Genomic DNA, 14,703 nt, shown 5'->3' with positions numbered 1-14,703 from the left:
ATAAGGAGTCTTTTTAGGCTTACTGGCTGTGTCCAGGCAAGCGTGGCTGTGTGCTATGTGGCACCACAAACGTGTTTGTGGCACCACATACAGCACATTCGGATGTTCTCTGTGCTGCAAGGGAGCACTGCCTGTGCGTGTGCTGCTTTGCTTTTTTTTCCCCGCAGTTTTTTTTTATTATCCCTGGATATCCAGGGGTCAAAAAACCCCACAAAAATAAAAAAGCAGAGCAACGTACACACGGGCAGCACATGCTGCTCAAAAGTGGAGCCAGGCCACCCAGAGCTGCACTGCAACTGCCAGCCAGGCTCAACACGGCAGAATCACCGCTGTTGCAGCTCTGGGAGACCCCCAGGACTGTAGGTAAAGCTCCTGGGGCCAGCCCAGTGCTAGCCTCAGCTTCCCCTACCCCACCCGGGGTAATTCGCCATGCGCCAAAACACACGTGGCACAGACACCACTGCTACTTGTCCCCAGGGAACCAAACATCCACACCACGTGTTGATGCAGCCACTGTGTGCATCTACACGTGAATTTAAGGTGATGCCATAAACTCCTGAGCAGTTTATGCCGAAGTCAACTGCTCCCAGGTGTAATGCCTAGATCAGTGGTCTCCAACTTTATTATGATGAAAATAACTTTTTGTAAGTAAAGGGCAACCTGGGATCTTCCACCCCCGGCCCTGCCCCACCCTTCCCCCTGCCTCCCGGACAAGTCGCCCGGGCTCTGACCCCACTCACCCAGCCCGGTCTGGGTGGCAGGGAGTGTGGCTTAGCCCAGCCACTTGCTTCCTGCCACTTCCAATCGTGGAGTCTCTGACAGACTGAGATCGACTGTCAGAGGCTCCACGAGGGCCAGGTAGCCCTGCTAGCCTGCCGACTGTTCGATTGAGATCGACTGGCTGGTGACCACTGGTCTAGATGTATGCCCAGGATAGCAGCAAATTGAGCTGGGGAGGAACAAGCTGGCTGGCTAGGCTGACTGGGTGCAATTTATGCCTCTGGTCATCGTCCACAAGTGTTTTGGCAGAGTTAATTAGTTTACTGAACCCTAATATTAGCACACGTGTATACTGTGACACTTTACTGTGGAGCTAAGTAGTCAACTGCAGTAAAGCACATGTGTAGATGCACCCACACGGCATGTCTCTACACAACAAATGATGACATGATTGTAACATGAACAGCTCTCCTACAATGGCTTTAAATCTAGTCAGCAAAAGTAACAAACAGAAAAAATGTGGCAGCCTGGACTTCACTGTGGGCTGTACAAGCCGCTCTGGGACCTAGCTACATACTCATTTGCTGGTCTGTGCTGAATGCTGTATGTTCATGCTACAGTCACATCTTGAATACCTGCTTATGTTGCAATTCACCTTCTTTTGATACGTATACATTGTAAACAGGAAATTAGAAACGCCACAAGCAGCTGTTCCAAAAGATACCTCCAGTGCCTGTACTTGGGTGGTGGTGTGAGCTGCTATGATAAAAGGGAGTGAACCCAGTTGCTTGTCTGTTTATATTTCTGAGTGGCTCTGCATATCAGTCTCCTGCACTGGATGTTCAAGGGCACAGAGTCTTGATTAGGTTTTCATCCTGATAGTAACTTGTGCTCTAGATAGAACAGGATAGCCCAAGTGAAGCATAAAGAAATCTAAACTTGTTATTTCCTCCACCATTGTGTGTGTATGTGTACATAAAGACCTCCCCCCCCCCCCCCCCCTCCTTTTCCCCTTTTTTTTTTTAGCCTCTCCCTTGCCCCCCCTTCGCTGTCCCTTTATGCTACCAACAATTGATGACATTGTATGTAAATGTTGGCTTGGAACGTTAAATTCCTTCCCTATGCACAGTTCTTTTTAACCGAAAGCAGCAGAGATCCGTAACAATTTGTGCTGAGAGATCAAGTCAGCCAAACACAATTTTAAACATTTCAAGGATATTTTATCAAAATCTGGCTCATGTTCATCTGTCTTCACCTTAGAACCCAAGACAGGATGGTTTAACGTTGAATCACTGAGTATAGTTTTACTTAGTAAAATTTTAATGGATGTGGTATACAGTTGCTTTAATTTAGATGTTGACATGAGCTCTTTTTCCTTATTTCCCATTTCATGTAACACTGAGACGGTGCTTGCTCTGAAAAGCAAACTACCGTGTCTAGGTTGCTGATGATCATGTTATTTCCAGAGTGACACATACCGTGTCTCTTTTGAGGCACTCTGCAGTCAGGTTAGCATATTCAAGCATTAAGAAAAACTTGTGCGCTCTCTCAAAAAAAAAACCCAACAATTGATGATGATCAGTAACATATAAAAGTCTCAGTTTACCTGTTTTTATTACTTTCTAAGGCATAGTATAGGACTTTTCCCCTTCATAGAACATGTATAAATTACCAGACCTTTTTGATCTTGGGAAGAAAAACCTGCAGCATGCTTATAGGCTTGGCAGTGTTACGCTGGCTAGCACTATGGATGAAAGGGACTTGGGGGTCATGTTTGACCACAAGATGAACATGAGCCTTCAATGTGATGCTGTGGCTGGTAAAGCAAACAAAATACTGGCTTGCATCCATAGTTGCTTCTCAAGCAAATCCCAGGACGTCATTCTCCCCCTGTACTCAGCCTTAGTGAGGCCGCAGCTGGAGTACTGCGTCCAGTTTTGGGCCCCACAATTCAAAAACAATGTGGAGAAGCTTGAGAGGGTGCAGAGAAGAGCCACGCACGTGATCAGAGGTCAGGAAAACAGACCTTATGACGACAGTCCGAGAGGTATGGGACTCTTTAGCCTGGAAAAGCACAGGCTCAGGGGCGATCTGATGGCCACCTATAAGTTTATAAGGGGTGTTCACCAGGATCTGGGGGAACGTTTGTTCACCAGAGCACCCCAAGGGATGACATGTTCAAATGGTCGAAAACTCCTGCAAGACCATTTCAGGCTGGACATAAGGAAGAACTTCTTTACTGTCCGAGCCCCCAAGGTCTGGAATAGCCTGCCATTGGAGGTGGTTCAAGCACCTACTTTGAACGCCTTCAAGAGATATTTGGATGTTTATCTTGCTGGGATCCTATGACCCCAGCTGACTTCTTGCCCCTGGGAACACGGGACTGGACTCGATGATCTTCCAAGGTCCCTTCCAGCCCTAATGTCTATGAAATCTTACAGTTTATCTCCAGCCTCCACACAGCCCAATTGCCTAACTCCTTCTTCCACCCAAGTCTCACTTGGTGCCCACAGCTCACCACTTGCAACTTCATACATAGACCCACAACCACCTTCTGCCCCCAAAGTTCACTGCTCCAGAGGGAAACGGTTTCATGATGAAGTGCCTCAGAGATGCTAATTAGCTCACCTGCAAGGTTGTGATATGCAGCTGTGCTGTTTCCTGTGCCAGAGCCAGCCTGCATGAAGTGCTATCCACAAGTGAGGCCTACCTGCAGTACTTCTGTGGCTCATTTTGAAAATGACTGCTTTAAAGTATGTGCATGTCAGAAATGCCGAATCCAGCTCCCAGTGGATTATATCAGCTGTTTTAAGTATGTTTGTGAGGACCAGCTACAACTATGGTTGCTGCTTATGTAAAAAGTAGAGGACAGCGTATAAAAAAAAGTCTCTGCAGAGATAAGGAGCTTGCAGTTTCAGAAATCCAAATTCACATTTCAGTGTCAGCTATTTCACTGGAAATGGATTAAATAAGACCTGATATCCAAAGTGCATGTGTGCATAGAATATATTGGAAAAGCAAAAGCTCCTTTTTATTTTCTTTCCTCTACGCTTTGAATGTGTGTACAATTTAATGGATTTTATCCGTTTGAAATAGGACTCTGAGATTGAAATAATTCTTGGAAATCTACCTCTAAAACTTTAACAGTTCTATTGTACAATGCTGCTATTTCTGATAGCAAGGAAGATAAATGAACTGTAACCTTGATTTGCAGTATAAAATGTGGGTCTGTTAGAATGCAAAGGTAGAAAGCCCTGAATTTGTACCTTTTATTCCAGAAAGTTCACAATAATATGTAGCATAGAACTGCTCTCATAGTTTGCACCAAGATCTCTAAATATAAAGATTCTTATCTTCTTGTTTCAGGGTTGATAGTGTGGCGTTATGCACTCAGACTCCTGGGAATTTTCCTAAGTTCTTGGTGGACTGCATTGCTTTTTGAATCAGAAAGTTAAAATCTACAATAAAGAATGGCACTTGTGGATAAACACAAAGTCAAGCGGCAGCGATTGGACAGAATTTGTGAAGGTAAGGCTGAGTATAATCCATTATTCCTCACAAGAACTACTTAGGCTCTCTGAAGAAAGTAGAACTGATAAGTTATGGGTAGTGTTTATACACAAGAGGTGGTGGGGTCTTCTCTGTATCTGGGACTCCTACGTTCTGTGATAACACTGACAATAGTATTGGTGTTTGCAAAGGAAGTATCTGCTGCTTTTTTTTCAAAGTTTTCTACTCAAGATAAGACATCCTGCTTAATGGTTTTGTCTTCTGCATTGCATAGTAGTTTATACTGAAATGATTCTTTTGATAGCACTCACCTGCAGTCGAGTTGGTCCTACATTAAGACACGAATTCTTACCTTATATTCGTATGGTCTTGCAAAGATAATATTGTGCTATCAAATATGTTGACCTTTGAATGGGCCCTAAACCCCATTAAAAACCAAGAGCCTTTGTCCCATACTATAAAGAGCAGGGTGGTAGCTCTTCCCAGCATTCTGTCTTTACACAGCTGCAATCCGGGTATCCCAGGTTGTGAAATCTGCTGCTGAATGCAAAATATCCATTGCGATGGCCTTACGCTCACTGCCATGCATCAGTATCTAAAACAGCACTTCGTAAGGCGTTTTCACCAATGCTGATTATTGTGGGGGCTCATGAAACCATTAAACCAGTTAAGGGTTTATACTATATTCTCAGAAGACAAAGATTTTATGGTGCCAGACTTATTTGAACTCTCAGTAGATGAGAATTTAATCAGACTTCCAGCAACATTGACAATTTCCATGCATGCAAAGTAGATGAAAATTCAAAAAGCAGTTGTTGAAATATAAGTGTATTAGAAGAAAACATCAGAATATCAGTTTTTTCTTTGTTAGGACATATGTAGCCCATTCGATTGTAAATCTAGTCTAAACATATAGCATGGGTTTTTTTAGTGCATACTGATGTACTCGGGTACATTTTTCGTTTACTTTTTGCATTTTGTTAAGTGTCACAACAGGAGGGCAGTCTGTGGTGAGTTTTTCTCCCTCCACTGTGTCTTCAGACAGTGTAAGTTACTCGTGAGAGAAATCAAGTGGGGTTAGACAACCTCAGATTTCTCAGTGTTGCTCACTGATACTTCTGTGATGTGAACTGGTGGTCATCTCATAAAAGTTTTACAAGCAGTAGCAAAAGAACAGTATGTCATTTAAGCAGCTCTAGCTTAAATCATGTCTGCTGAGCGATTGGGTGTGTTTAAAGGGAAAAATCTGTCCAGATAGATGGTTTCAATTTTTATGTCCTCTCAGGCGAATGAACAATGGCCTATAGGGTCACTATTTGAAATATTACTTAAATGCTCCATGAGTGAAATTCGACTCTCAGATGTGAGCATACAGCTCCCACTGAAGTTTTTATTGTGTCAAGAAGCATGTATTTTATAGCACTTCCAGCAAAGCATTTAGGACCTCTGGAATATTTTCAATGAGAATAGTATATCTGAGGGTAGAACCAAGTTGTCATATGTCTTTGCTTAGCTGTTATGTGTGTTTCATGATTTATCAATAATTAAATATAATTTATTTGCTGTAATTTTAAGGTTGTCATACATTTTTTTTAGCTGTTAATTGTTTGGGGTGATCCTGGTAATCTTGAGATGCATAGACAACGCAGGTGTTATTGATAACCCTTAGGAAGTGATTATTAGTTACCAGCTGGAACTAACTTGGATAGAAAATGAGTTCCCCATTTAATCAAGTAATGTAGAAAAATGTAAAAGCCATTCCACCTGTCAGTTTAATTAAGCAAAGCAAAACTGGGTTACTTTTCCCTGGAGTAGAGTAGAAGGTGTATTGCCTTTGTAATACTGAAAAAAAAAATCCTGATGCTGACCAGAATATATGGGAAGAAAGAATTGTAGATCCATCCATTTCAGTGCTACAAGTGCTCAGGTGTAGTGCTCTAGCATGTTAAAAAATTACTCCGAGCCTGATTTATGTGTTATATCAGCCAAATTGAGATTTTCAAAAGCACCCTTTCTAGTTTGAAGTTTACTATCAGATCTAGTTGCTGAGTGTACAGGAAACTCAAAAGGATCATACAACAAAAATGCTAACAGAACATAAGATATAACTAAAGTTTAGATTATTTTCCTCTGAACAGTTGATTTATGAGCCTTTTCTTTCCTTTCTTGTCCAAAATACTTTTCTAATCTGCAAATAAGAGTTTACATACCTTAAAAGGAAAAAAACCCACATTTGTCACCTGTATTTGTGACTTGAATTAAATTGCTAGGATTTACTGTGGTGTAGCAGCATGTTATGGCTTGTGTAACTAACAAAATATTTCTAGGTAATGGTTTAAAACTGACCATAATTAATGTCGTAAAAATTACCCTGAAAAATAATGTGCTGGTGTAATGTTTGTAATACACCACCTTGGCTTTGCTGATTACTATTATGTTGGTGTTGTTGAAAGATCTGGTTAGGTTGAGTTTGAAGTATGCATTTCAGTTTACCTGTTTTTTTCCTTGATGTTTTGGAACATTTTATGGAATGACTGGCAGAGAGCAGACTTGTCTGATTAGAAAGATGAGAGAAATCTTTTAAGACATTGGAACTCATGGAATAAATTTATCCCCGTCTCTCAGGCCAAACATAAAATACAAATAAGTCCTTTTCAATGTATAAGATTACTTATCAGCACCATAAGCTTCCAAACTTACGTACCACTTTCCTGTTTATAAGAATGGATTAGAGGGAAATATGGATTTTTGTGCCGTGAGCAAAGTGTTCCCATATGGTGCATGTGAACATAGGTGGATCTTATAATGAGTAAATATTGTTTTGTATCTAGGTCGTGTCTGTTATGCAAAAAGGTATAAATAGTAGGGCTGTGCGAAGCTTCGGTCACCGATTTGATTTGGTGGAGATTCGGCCCAATTCGGTGGCTGAATCTGAATTGAATCAGGAGACCCTTTAATCTCTCTAAATCGAATCAGAAACCTCTGAATCGATTCGGAGAGATTCAGAAAGATTTGGCAATTCAGAAATAGACACAGCTTTAAATGTTTTTTCTACATACCTGAAGGTACCAGGCGACTCGGGAACGCTGCGATGGTGGGGCGGATGGAGTGTCCCACAGGAGCGCAGGGGAGGTCCCCAGCGCGCTCGGCAGAAGACCCGGAAGTGGACCAGAAGCACTTCCAGTCCACTTCTGGGTCCACTGGGGAGCATGCAGGGGGGCCCCCCCCCATGCCCCGCCGGCTCAGCAACTGGTCTCCTGGGTCTGGGGGGGGGCACCCAGGGTCCCCCCATGGCTGATCACTTACGCGAGGGGGCACAGGAGGTCTCCCCCCCTTGGCAGCAGACCCAGAAGTGGACAGGAACTACTTCCAGTCCACTTCTGGGTTCATCACTGAGCATGTAGGGCCCCCCCCGCCCCACGCTCCTGTGGGACACTCCATACGCCCCAGCATCACAGTGTTCACGAGCCGCACCTGATACCTTGAGGTATGTAGAAAAAGCATTTAAAGCTGTGTTTATGGCCAAATCGCTGATTCTGCAAATGATCACTGAATCTTCAGATTTAGATTTGGCCGAATCAAATCAGGGACAGCGATCTGAATTGACTAATCGAATCACTGTCCCCGATTCGGGCAAAATCCAAATCTGAATTGAATACGGCCCGTTTCGCACACCCCTGATAAATAGCTATAACCCTGTTACCAGAAATGATGAAACTGAAACTTGGTGAGGGCTTGGAACTTGCCCTATCAAGTTGCCATGCAGCAAGATGGTGTCAGGTCTTAAGATAAAACTCCAGACTCAGTGCCCTTTGTTTTAATTTCTCTACCATGTTGCCTAATGATCACACTAAATAATTGATACTGCACTGTGTAATAAATATCAACGATTCTTTTGAATAAGGGTTCACAAAAAAAGTCACCTGTGAGTGAATGTAATCATCTGGATAGCTGACAAACAGTCCCTGCATCAAAACGTTTCCCTCACCAACCACGGTTTTGCTAACCACGGTTTTGAGTATCCATGCTTAATGTTATACATACCATTTTGGCTACCACGGTATACTGTTTTGAGTAACCACGGTTTTCTGTGGCCGTGCATCAGCCTGCCATCTGCCATTTTCCCCATAAGCCTTTTGTCTTGCCAACCACGGGAACTTTCGGGAACCTAACCCAGGAGGTTGGCGAGGGAAACCTGTATATTCAAAACCTGCAATTCTTGCATTACTTTGTCAAATATGCCGTAGCAGTAATAACACTGGCAACTAATGACCTGTCCCTGAGAGAAAACAGTTCTGTCATATAAAGTTGTAGCACTTTTGAAAACGTCAATTCCTAGCCTTCCTGTGCAGGTTTAGGAGACTTCTAGAAAGGGGAACTTGCTTTATCCAATTGTATTGTTTAATTTGAGCATTTAAGCAGTTGGTTCTTTTCCAATGCGCTTGTTTTCCTAGTCATGACATCGTCATATAATGAATGTATTCTTCCTCTAAGCTAGTTGCTTGGAACAGGTGAGCATTTTGGATGCAGATTTTGCTACTTAGAAGAGTATAAATGAAAGAGAAGAGTTTGGGGAATAAAGGGACATTAAAATTGCACACTAAAATGAAGCCTGTAGAACAGTTAAGCATTAGAAGAGATACCTTACTACTGCCTGCACACATAACAGAGAAGCAGCAGACTTCTCTACTGAATGTATTCACTGTGCTGTTGACCTTTCCATTTCTCCTCTTGTTGGTTTAGCTCAGAAATGGGCCCTATTTTTGTAGTTGGATACGTGTAGTTGTCAAGATCTGCCTGGATATACCCAGTGCAGTTACAAGGGATATTGACAGTCAATTTGTTTTGCTTGGTTTAACTAATACGTGAATGGGTAACAATGTTTAATTATGTAGTTAGTGGAAATACGTTGTGCATGTGGAACTGGCAGTGCTGCCTAGAGTTAAGGCTGCATGCCATTGTAAGTCACAGCTTTAAGTCTCCTATAATTTTGCCAAATCTTTAATTGCTGGCCCTTGGTTTCTTCCTCTGGATTTTATTTATTAACATATATATATCCAATTTTTTAATTCTAACAAAAAAGGCTTGGCTGTTTCTAAGAGTAAGATTAGGGAGAACATGCCTTGTTTTACCATGTTAACATATTCTTATAGCTCTTTACTTGAGAATGTCTATTGCCTCTATATTGTCTAGTAAACCTGGTCAAACTGATCAAGTTATAAGCCTGTGGGGAAAAAAAATAAGTTAGCACATGCCCATTAGAGATTTGTTTGGCAGCTGAAGTCTCTGAAAGAGTCTCTCTGCCCTGAGCATACTCCTGGCTGTTGCAGCTCTGTGCGCTGACAGCATGGAGACATTCTCTCCTGCACTGTCACTGCTTCTGCTACTGGAGTCCCAATCAGTGTAAAGGAGGAAGCTGCCTAACGTGAATACAGTGGCCAGACCTGCAGCAGTGGAGATGATGAATTAAGATAAGGAGCCAGGGTGGAGGCTGGGACTGGCTGGACAAGAATTCGCAGAGAATGAGTTGGCAGAGATGGTGGGAGGGGTGGAGGGAACAATGCTGGTGGCTGGTGCGGGGAGACTGAAAGTAAAGGGACACTACAGAAACAAGTACTCAGAATCTGGAGGAAATTGAAGTAGAGAGGGACTGGGAGCCAGTGGTAAGAAGACAGCGCTTGCCTAAGGAGTGGTGGTTGGAAGAAACTGGGACTAGTTGGGAAAGACTACTGGAATAAGGAGCCTGTGGAAGGAGGAGGCTACTGAGACTGTAAGTCTAAGATAAGCTTGGAGGAAGGGAGACTGGGACTGGCTGGGAAAGGTCACTAGGGAGAGGAATGGGTAACTGGGGGCTGGGGTGAGGAGATCACAGAGGAAGTCTGGGACTGACCGCTGCAGTTCAGGGAAGATTGGGATGGGGAAAAGGAATCTGGAGGGGAAGACTGGGGTTGACTGTATGGGGAGACTGGGACAGACAGAAGGACAGGAGGGAGTGGATTGGGCAGAAGTGGTCAGGCTTGGGAAGAAACAGGTAGAAGGGTCTGTGCTTAGTAGCCTGAAAAAGAACCGAGGTTTCATGGATCTGAGCATTCAGCTGACAAAGATGATGTCTTTAGTGACTGGGCCACGTAGAGCAGAGATGGCCACTCTGTGACACAGGTACCACAGAGCACAAGTAGCCTCCATGCATGGCATGGAGCAGATCATGGAGAGCTGGGAACGCAGTGGCAGATTGGATAGAGGAAGGGGCTCAGAGTGGCACTTGGGGAGGTTGTGGAGCTTACTTTGTGGCATGCTTGCTAAAAAGGTTGTTCCCCCTGACATAGAGGATGACAGCATACTACTGCTCAGTTCCTATTAGCAAAGGCCTGTCCTGTGGATCTAAAGCTTCAAATCCTGGTGGTACCCAGGATATTTTCATGTGATTGGACTTATTTCCAGTGTCCTTGGAAATGTATACATAATAAATTGCATTAAAGCAGGGGTGTCAAACATGGCCTTGCAGAGCCACTCTGTCCAGCCCTCTGGGCTACCAGTGGACCACTGGAAGTTGGGGGGTTTAGCCCACTGCAGATTTTGAGGCCTTTTGTCCCTGCTAGGCATTGTCATTGGTGGTGTGAGACCCCTCACTGCCACCACCAGACCCCTCGCTACTGTTGAACCCACCACTACTGCCGCAGGTGCCATGGCAGCTACACCTATGCTCTGGGATAGATCTGGCCTGTGAGGAGCCCTGCAAGGAGGCCCTGGATCTGGCCCAGGGTCCCAGTGAGTTTGACACCCCTGCATTAAAATAAGGTTAGGTTGCAAACTTCAGCAGGGTCAGAATTTGGTTGTCTGGACAGCCTGAACTCTGCCCCTTGTGCCTAGGCATCATGATTCGGGCTTGAGTTGCATGATCCTCCCCTATTTACTCTCACCAGGGCACTCTATGTGCACCCTCCAGCTGCTTACGGGTTATTCCTACTCATCTCTAAGTATGCTGGCCCCTCCCTTTTTATTTTCTTTTAATTTATTAAACTTCTGATTAGCTTCACAATTTACTGGCAACAGGTGAAGTTGTTCAGAGAACTGACTGCCTCTTACTCCTAATATTTTGCTTTCTATTTGAAGAAGTGAAAGTCTCTTGAGGCCTCTCCTCTGTTTCCTGACAGGAGTTCTTTCTATGCTTGTTAAATATTTTATCATCCTCCTTCTCCCCAGTGACTTCCTTCACTTTCTGTAGGTGGAAAACTTTTTTTGCAAAAGACTTGTCTTTGAGGAGAGAGGCAAGTACCAGGCCTGTTTGTGGTGGGATCCTTGAACTTGCTCCCCAGCATAGCTCTGCCAGGCTCCGTCCCTCTAAGAGCAGCCCAATCTCTGAAACCAAAACCACAGTTTTAATAAATAACCTCAGCTGGCTCCTGCTCCATATATTTTTCAATTTCCATCACATCAGATTAACCCAGGGATTCTTGCATTGATCAGTTCCCTCTCCTCCCTCAGATATAGGCTAATACTGCACATCGTGAAGTAGCCTGCCACTTCCCAGTCTTATCCTTCAAATGATTGTTACTTGCAGAGTGGCTGGGCCCAGGCTGAGTAACCAGTTAGCCCTCTCGTTCTTTCTTTCACCCGTGTGAGGCCTAATCCATACTTCCAGTTTGCCACTCCTTTCTCCCCCTTCCCTGCCCAAGGAGGTAGCAGAGTGATCTAGCCCATATTTTTAGCCTGTCAGTACCATTAGGTAGTCTGTTTCTGTTTGGCTACTTCAGGCGAGAGTAATCTAACCCAGTCTGTATTTTTGTCACATTTACTGATTTGTTTTTCTTACCAATGCAGCAAAGCAGCCTAACCTATTCTGCCAACTTGTATGTCTTCGTGGACCACCAAGGGAGCCGGCATGTGCAGGCAGAAGTGCAGTGAAGCATTTCTCCTTGCAGTGTGCCCTGTAAAACTACCAAACATTTGAAAAAAGTCCCAGTATTGCAATGGAATTTTAAAAATCAGGAAACCAAGTTGCCTCCCTGGGTGCCACTCCAACTTGGCTACTTTCCAAACCAAAAGGAGAGTAGCTGGCTTAGTGCACTGCTGTGCACATGCCAGTATATTTTGCTGATAGATGGAGCCAATGGGACCTTCTCAGCGCTGCCCTAAACTGGCTACTTTACATGCAGTTAGGGTGGGCTCTACAACTGAAAGTAGGTTGTCTACCCTTAGTGCAGCATCATACATGCATGAATACTGGAGTCTTACCAGGGTAGCATTGTTCCAGTTCAAGCTGCCATAATCCAAGTAGCTTTAGCAGCTTTATGCGTGCCAGTTTGACCATTTTATTAACCCTGACAGCAACTTTCATCCAGGCAAAATTTTTGAGAGCATTTAGTTCAGTGATTCTCAGCTTTACTAGACTCAGTGCACCTCTCTTAGACTCAAGATGTCCTCTCAGAAAATGCCTGCTCTTAGCTTTCGCTTCCTGTTGTTCTGTTTTCAGAAATAGAGCAATGCTTCTGTTGCAAAGAACTCAGAAACATCACAACAGGTCAGAATGTTTTCAGAACATTTCTACCACACAGTGGATTCCTACTTAAAATCTCTGGGTTTATCATATACAGCACATGTAGGTGTTTGCCCACATAGTTTGCTTTAATATTCCACAGCACTCCATGGCACGCTTGAAAGGATCTCGTGGCACCCTAGGGTGTTGTGAGACTGCAGCCGAGAATCACTGGTCTAGTCGCTCACATGATCAGCCTGCCAATTCCAAAGGACTTGTAATCCTGCACAGACCAAGATCAGCATTAAGGGGGAAAATACACAAAAACTGCTTCCGTGACTTTTAGTGTTTGCAGAGCCATAGGACATTACTACATAAACAAAGGATGTCTCAGTATTACTACATATTGTATTCCAAGCCCTAGTATTAATACCATAGGAAAGTGGGGCTAGAAGGTACCTCGCAAGGTCATTTAGTCCAGCCCTTTGCTGAAATCAGGATTGTCCCTGACTAAACCATGCCAGCCAGTTGTTTGCCGAATGTGTTCTTGAAAATTTCCAAGGATAAAGATTGCACAATCTCTCTAGGTAGCCTGTTCCAATGCTTGACTACCCTTATAGTTAGAAAGTTCCTCCTAATCTCCAGCCTAAATTTCCTCTGCTGCATCTTGAGGCCATTGCTTCTAGTCCTGTCTCCTATGGCCTCAGAGAAAAACTCATCTCAATCCTCTCCATAATCATCCGTCAGGTATTTGAAGACTGTTATCAAATCCCCCTTGGTCTTCTCTTCTCCAGACTAAACAATCCAATTTTTCTCATCTTTTCCTCATAAATCTTGTTTCCCGGGTCTCTCATCATCTTGGTTGCTCTGTACTATACTCTTTCCAATCTATCCATATACTTCTTGAAGTGTAAGACCCAAAACTGATCATAGTACTTGGGGGGGCTCACCATTGTAGAATAGAGCAGAAAAATCACTTCCCTTGTTTTGCAAGTGACGATCTTATTAATTAAACCCATTATTCTGTTGGGACGGGGTTTGCAACAAGAGCATGCTTTTAGCTCATATTCATTTTACAGTCGAATGCAGTGCTTACAGTCTATTCCTTTGGCCCAACCTTTTGTTTTAGTGAGCCAGATGAGTGGAGCTGGGCCAATCCATGGGCCAGATCAAGCCCCATATGCCAAGATTGGGCCCTGGGGCCCAGCACCACCCCCTCCCTGCCCTGTGCACCAGGATTGGGCCCCAGGGGCCCACCCCAAACCCCAGGATTGCGCCCTGGCAGCCTGGCACTACCCACTTCCTGCTCCCGCACGCGAGAATTGGGCCCCAAGGGCTTGGCACCTCTCTCTCCCAGGCCCCCAGACCAGGATTGGGCGCTGGGACCTGGCACTGCTCCAGCATCCTGGGATTGGACCTTGGGACCTGAAGCTACCCCCTTCCTCTCTCCCTCCCCCCAACCCCCAGTCCTGCACACTAGGATTGGTTGCCCAGGGCCTGCGCTTCCCCATGGGTCTGGAAATTTAGCAGCAGGGGAATAGCATCAGAAGGTGAAGGGGTTGAGTAGCCCTGGTCCACTGTAACCCCCAGATCCTTCTCTGCAGTACTGCAGCCTAGCTGGTGATTTCCTATCTTGTGTATGCAGTTACTCCATCCCAAATGCAGGACTTTGCACTTTCACTTTGTGCTTAGGAAATTTGTAGCATATTTCTTTCACAGGTAGACCCTCCAGCCCTCCCCCCATTCTTGTTTACAGAGCCATCACACGTCCCAGGTTCTTAAAGATGTGTCTCTATAGAGATGCTGTCAGGAGACTGAGAGAATGATACAGTACTTCAGGTAATCTCTGAACCTTTCCTTCATTAAACCCCTTCATGTTTTCAGAAGAAGAAAAGAAATAAACAGACCATCTTGAACACAAGATCTCTTTATTGTTGTCTTGCTCAAATCTAAGTTTCTCTCTCGTGTTTGGAGATTGACTTCTCTACTAGCTTCTT

The 14,703-nt window shown here is 44.2% G+C and overlaps 1 protein-coding gene across 3 annotated transcripts in view; it reads left to right on the top strand.

Annotated features, from left to right (window-relative positions):
• CTBP2 (C-terminal binding protein 2) overlaps positions 1–14,703 on the top strand; it is a 269,000-nt gene that overhangs the window by 136,555 nt on the left and 117,742 nt on the right. For all 3 annotated transcript variants that reach the window (XM_006026581.3, XM_006026580.3, XM_025207560.1), the window contains exon 2: positions 4,087–4,248. In XM_006026581.3, coding sequence (XP_006026643.1) covers positions 4,191–4,248 — 58 coding nt within the window. In that variant the 5' untranslated portion in view covers positions 4,087–4,190. The remainder of the gene's footprint in view (positions 1–4,086; positions 4,249–14,703) is intronic.

Source organism: Alligator sinensis, unplaced genomic scaffold (genome assembly GCF_000455745.1).
Source record: "Alligator sinensis unplaced genomic scaffold, ASM45574v1 scaffold193_1, whole genome shotgun sequence".
Lineage (NCBI taxonomy): Eukaryota > Metazoa > Chordata > Crocodylia > Alligatoridae > Alligator > Alligator sinensis.
Note: the sequence above shows the minus strand (reverse complement) of the source record. Positions and strands in the feature narration are given on the sequence as shown.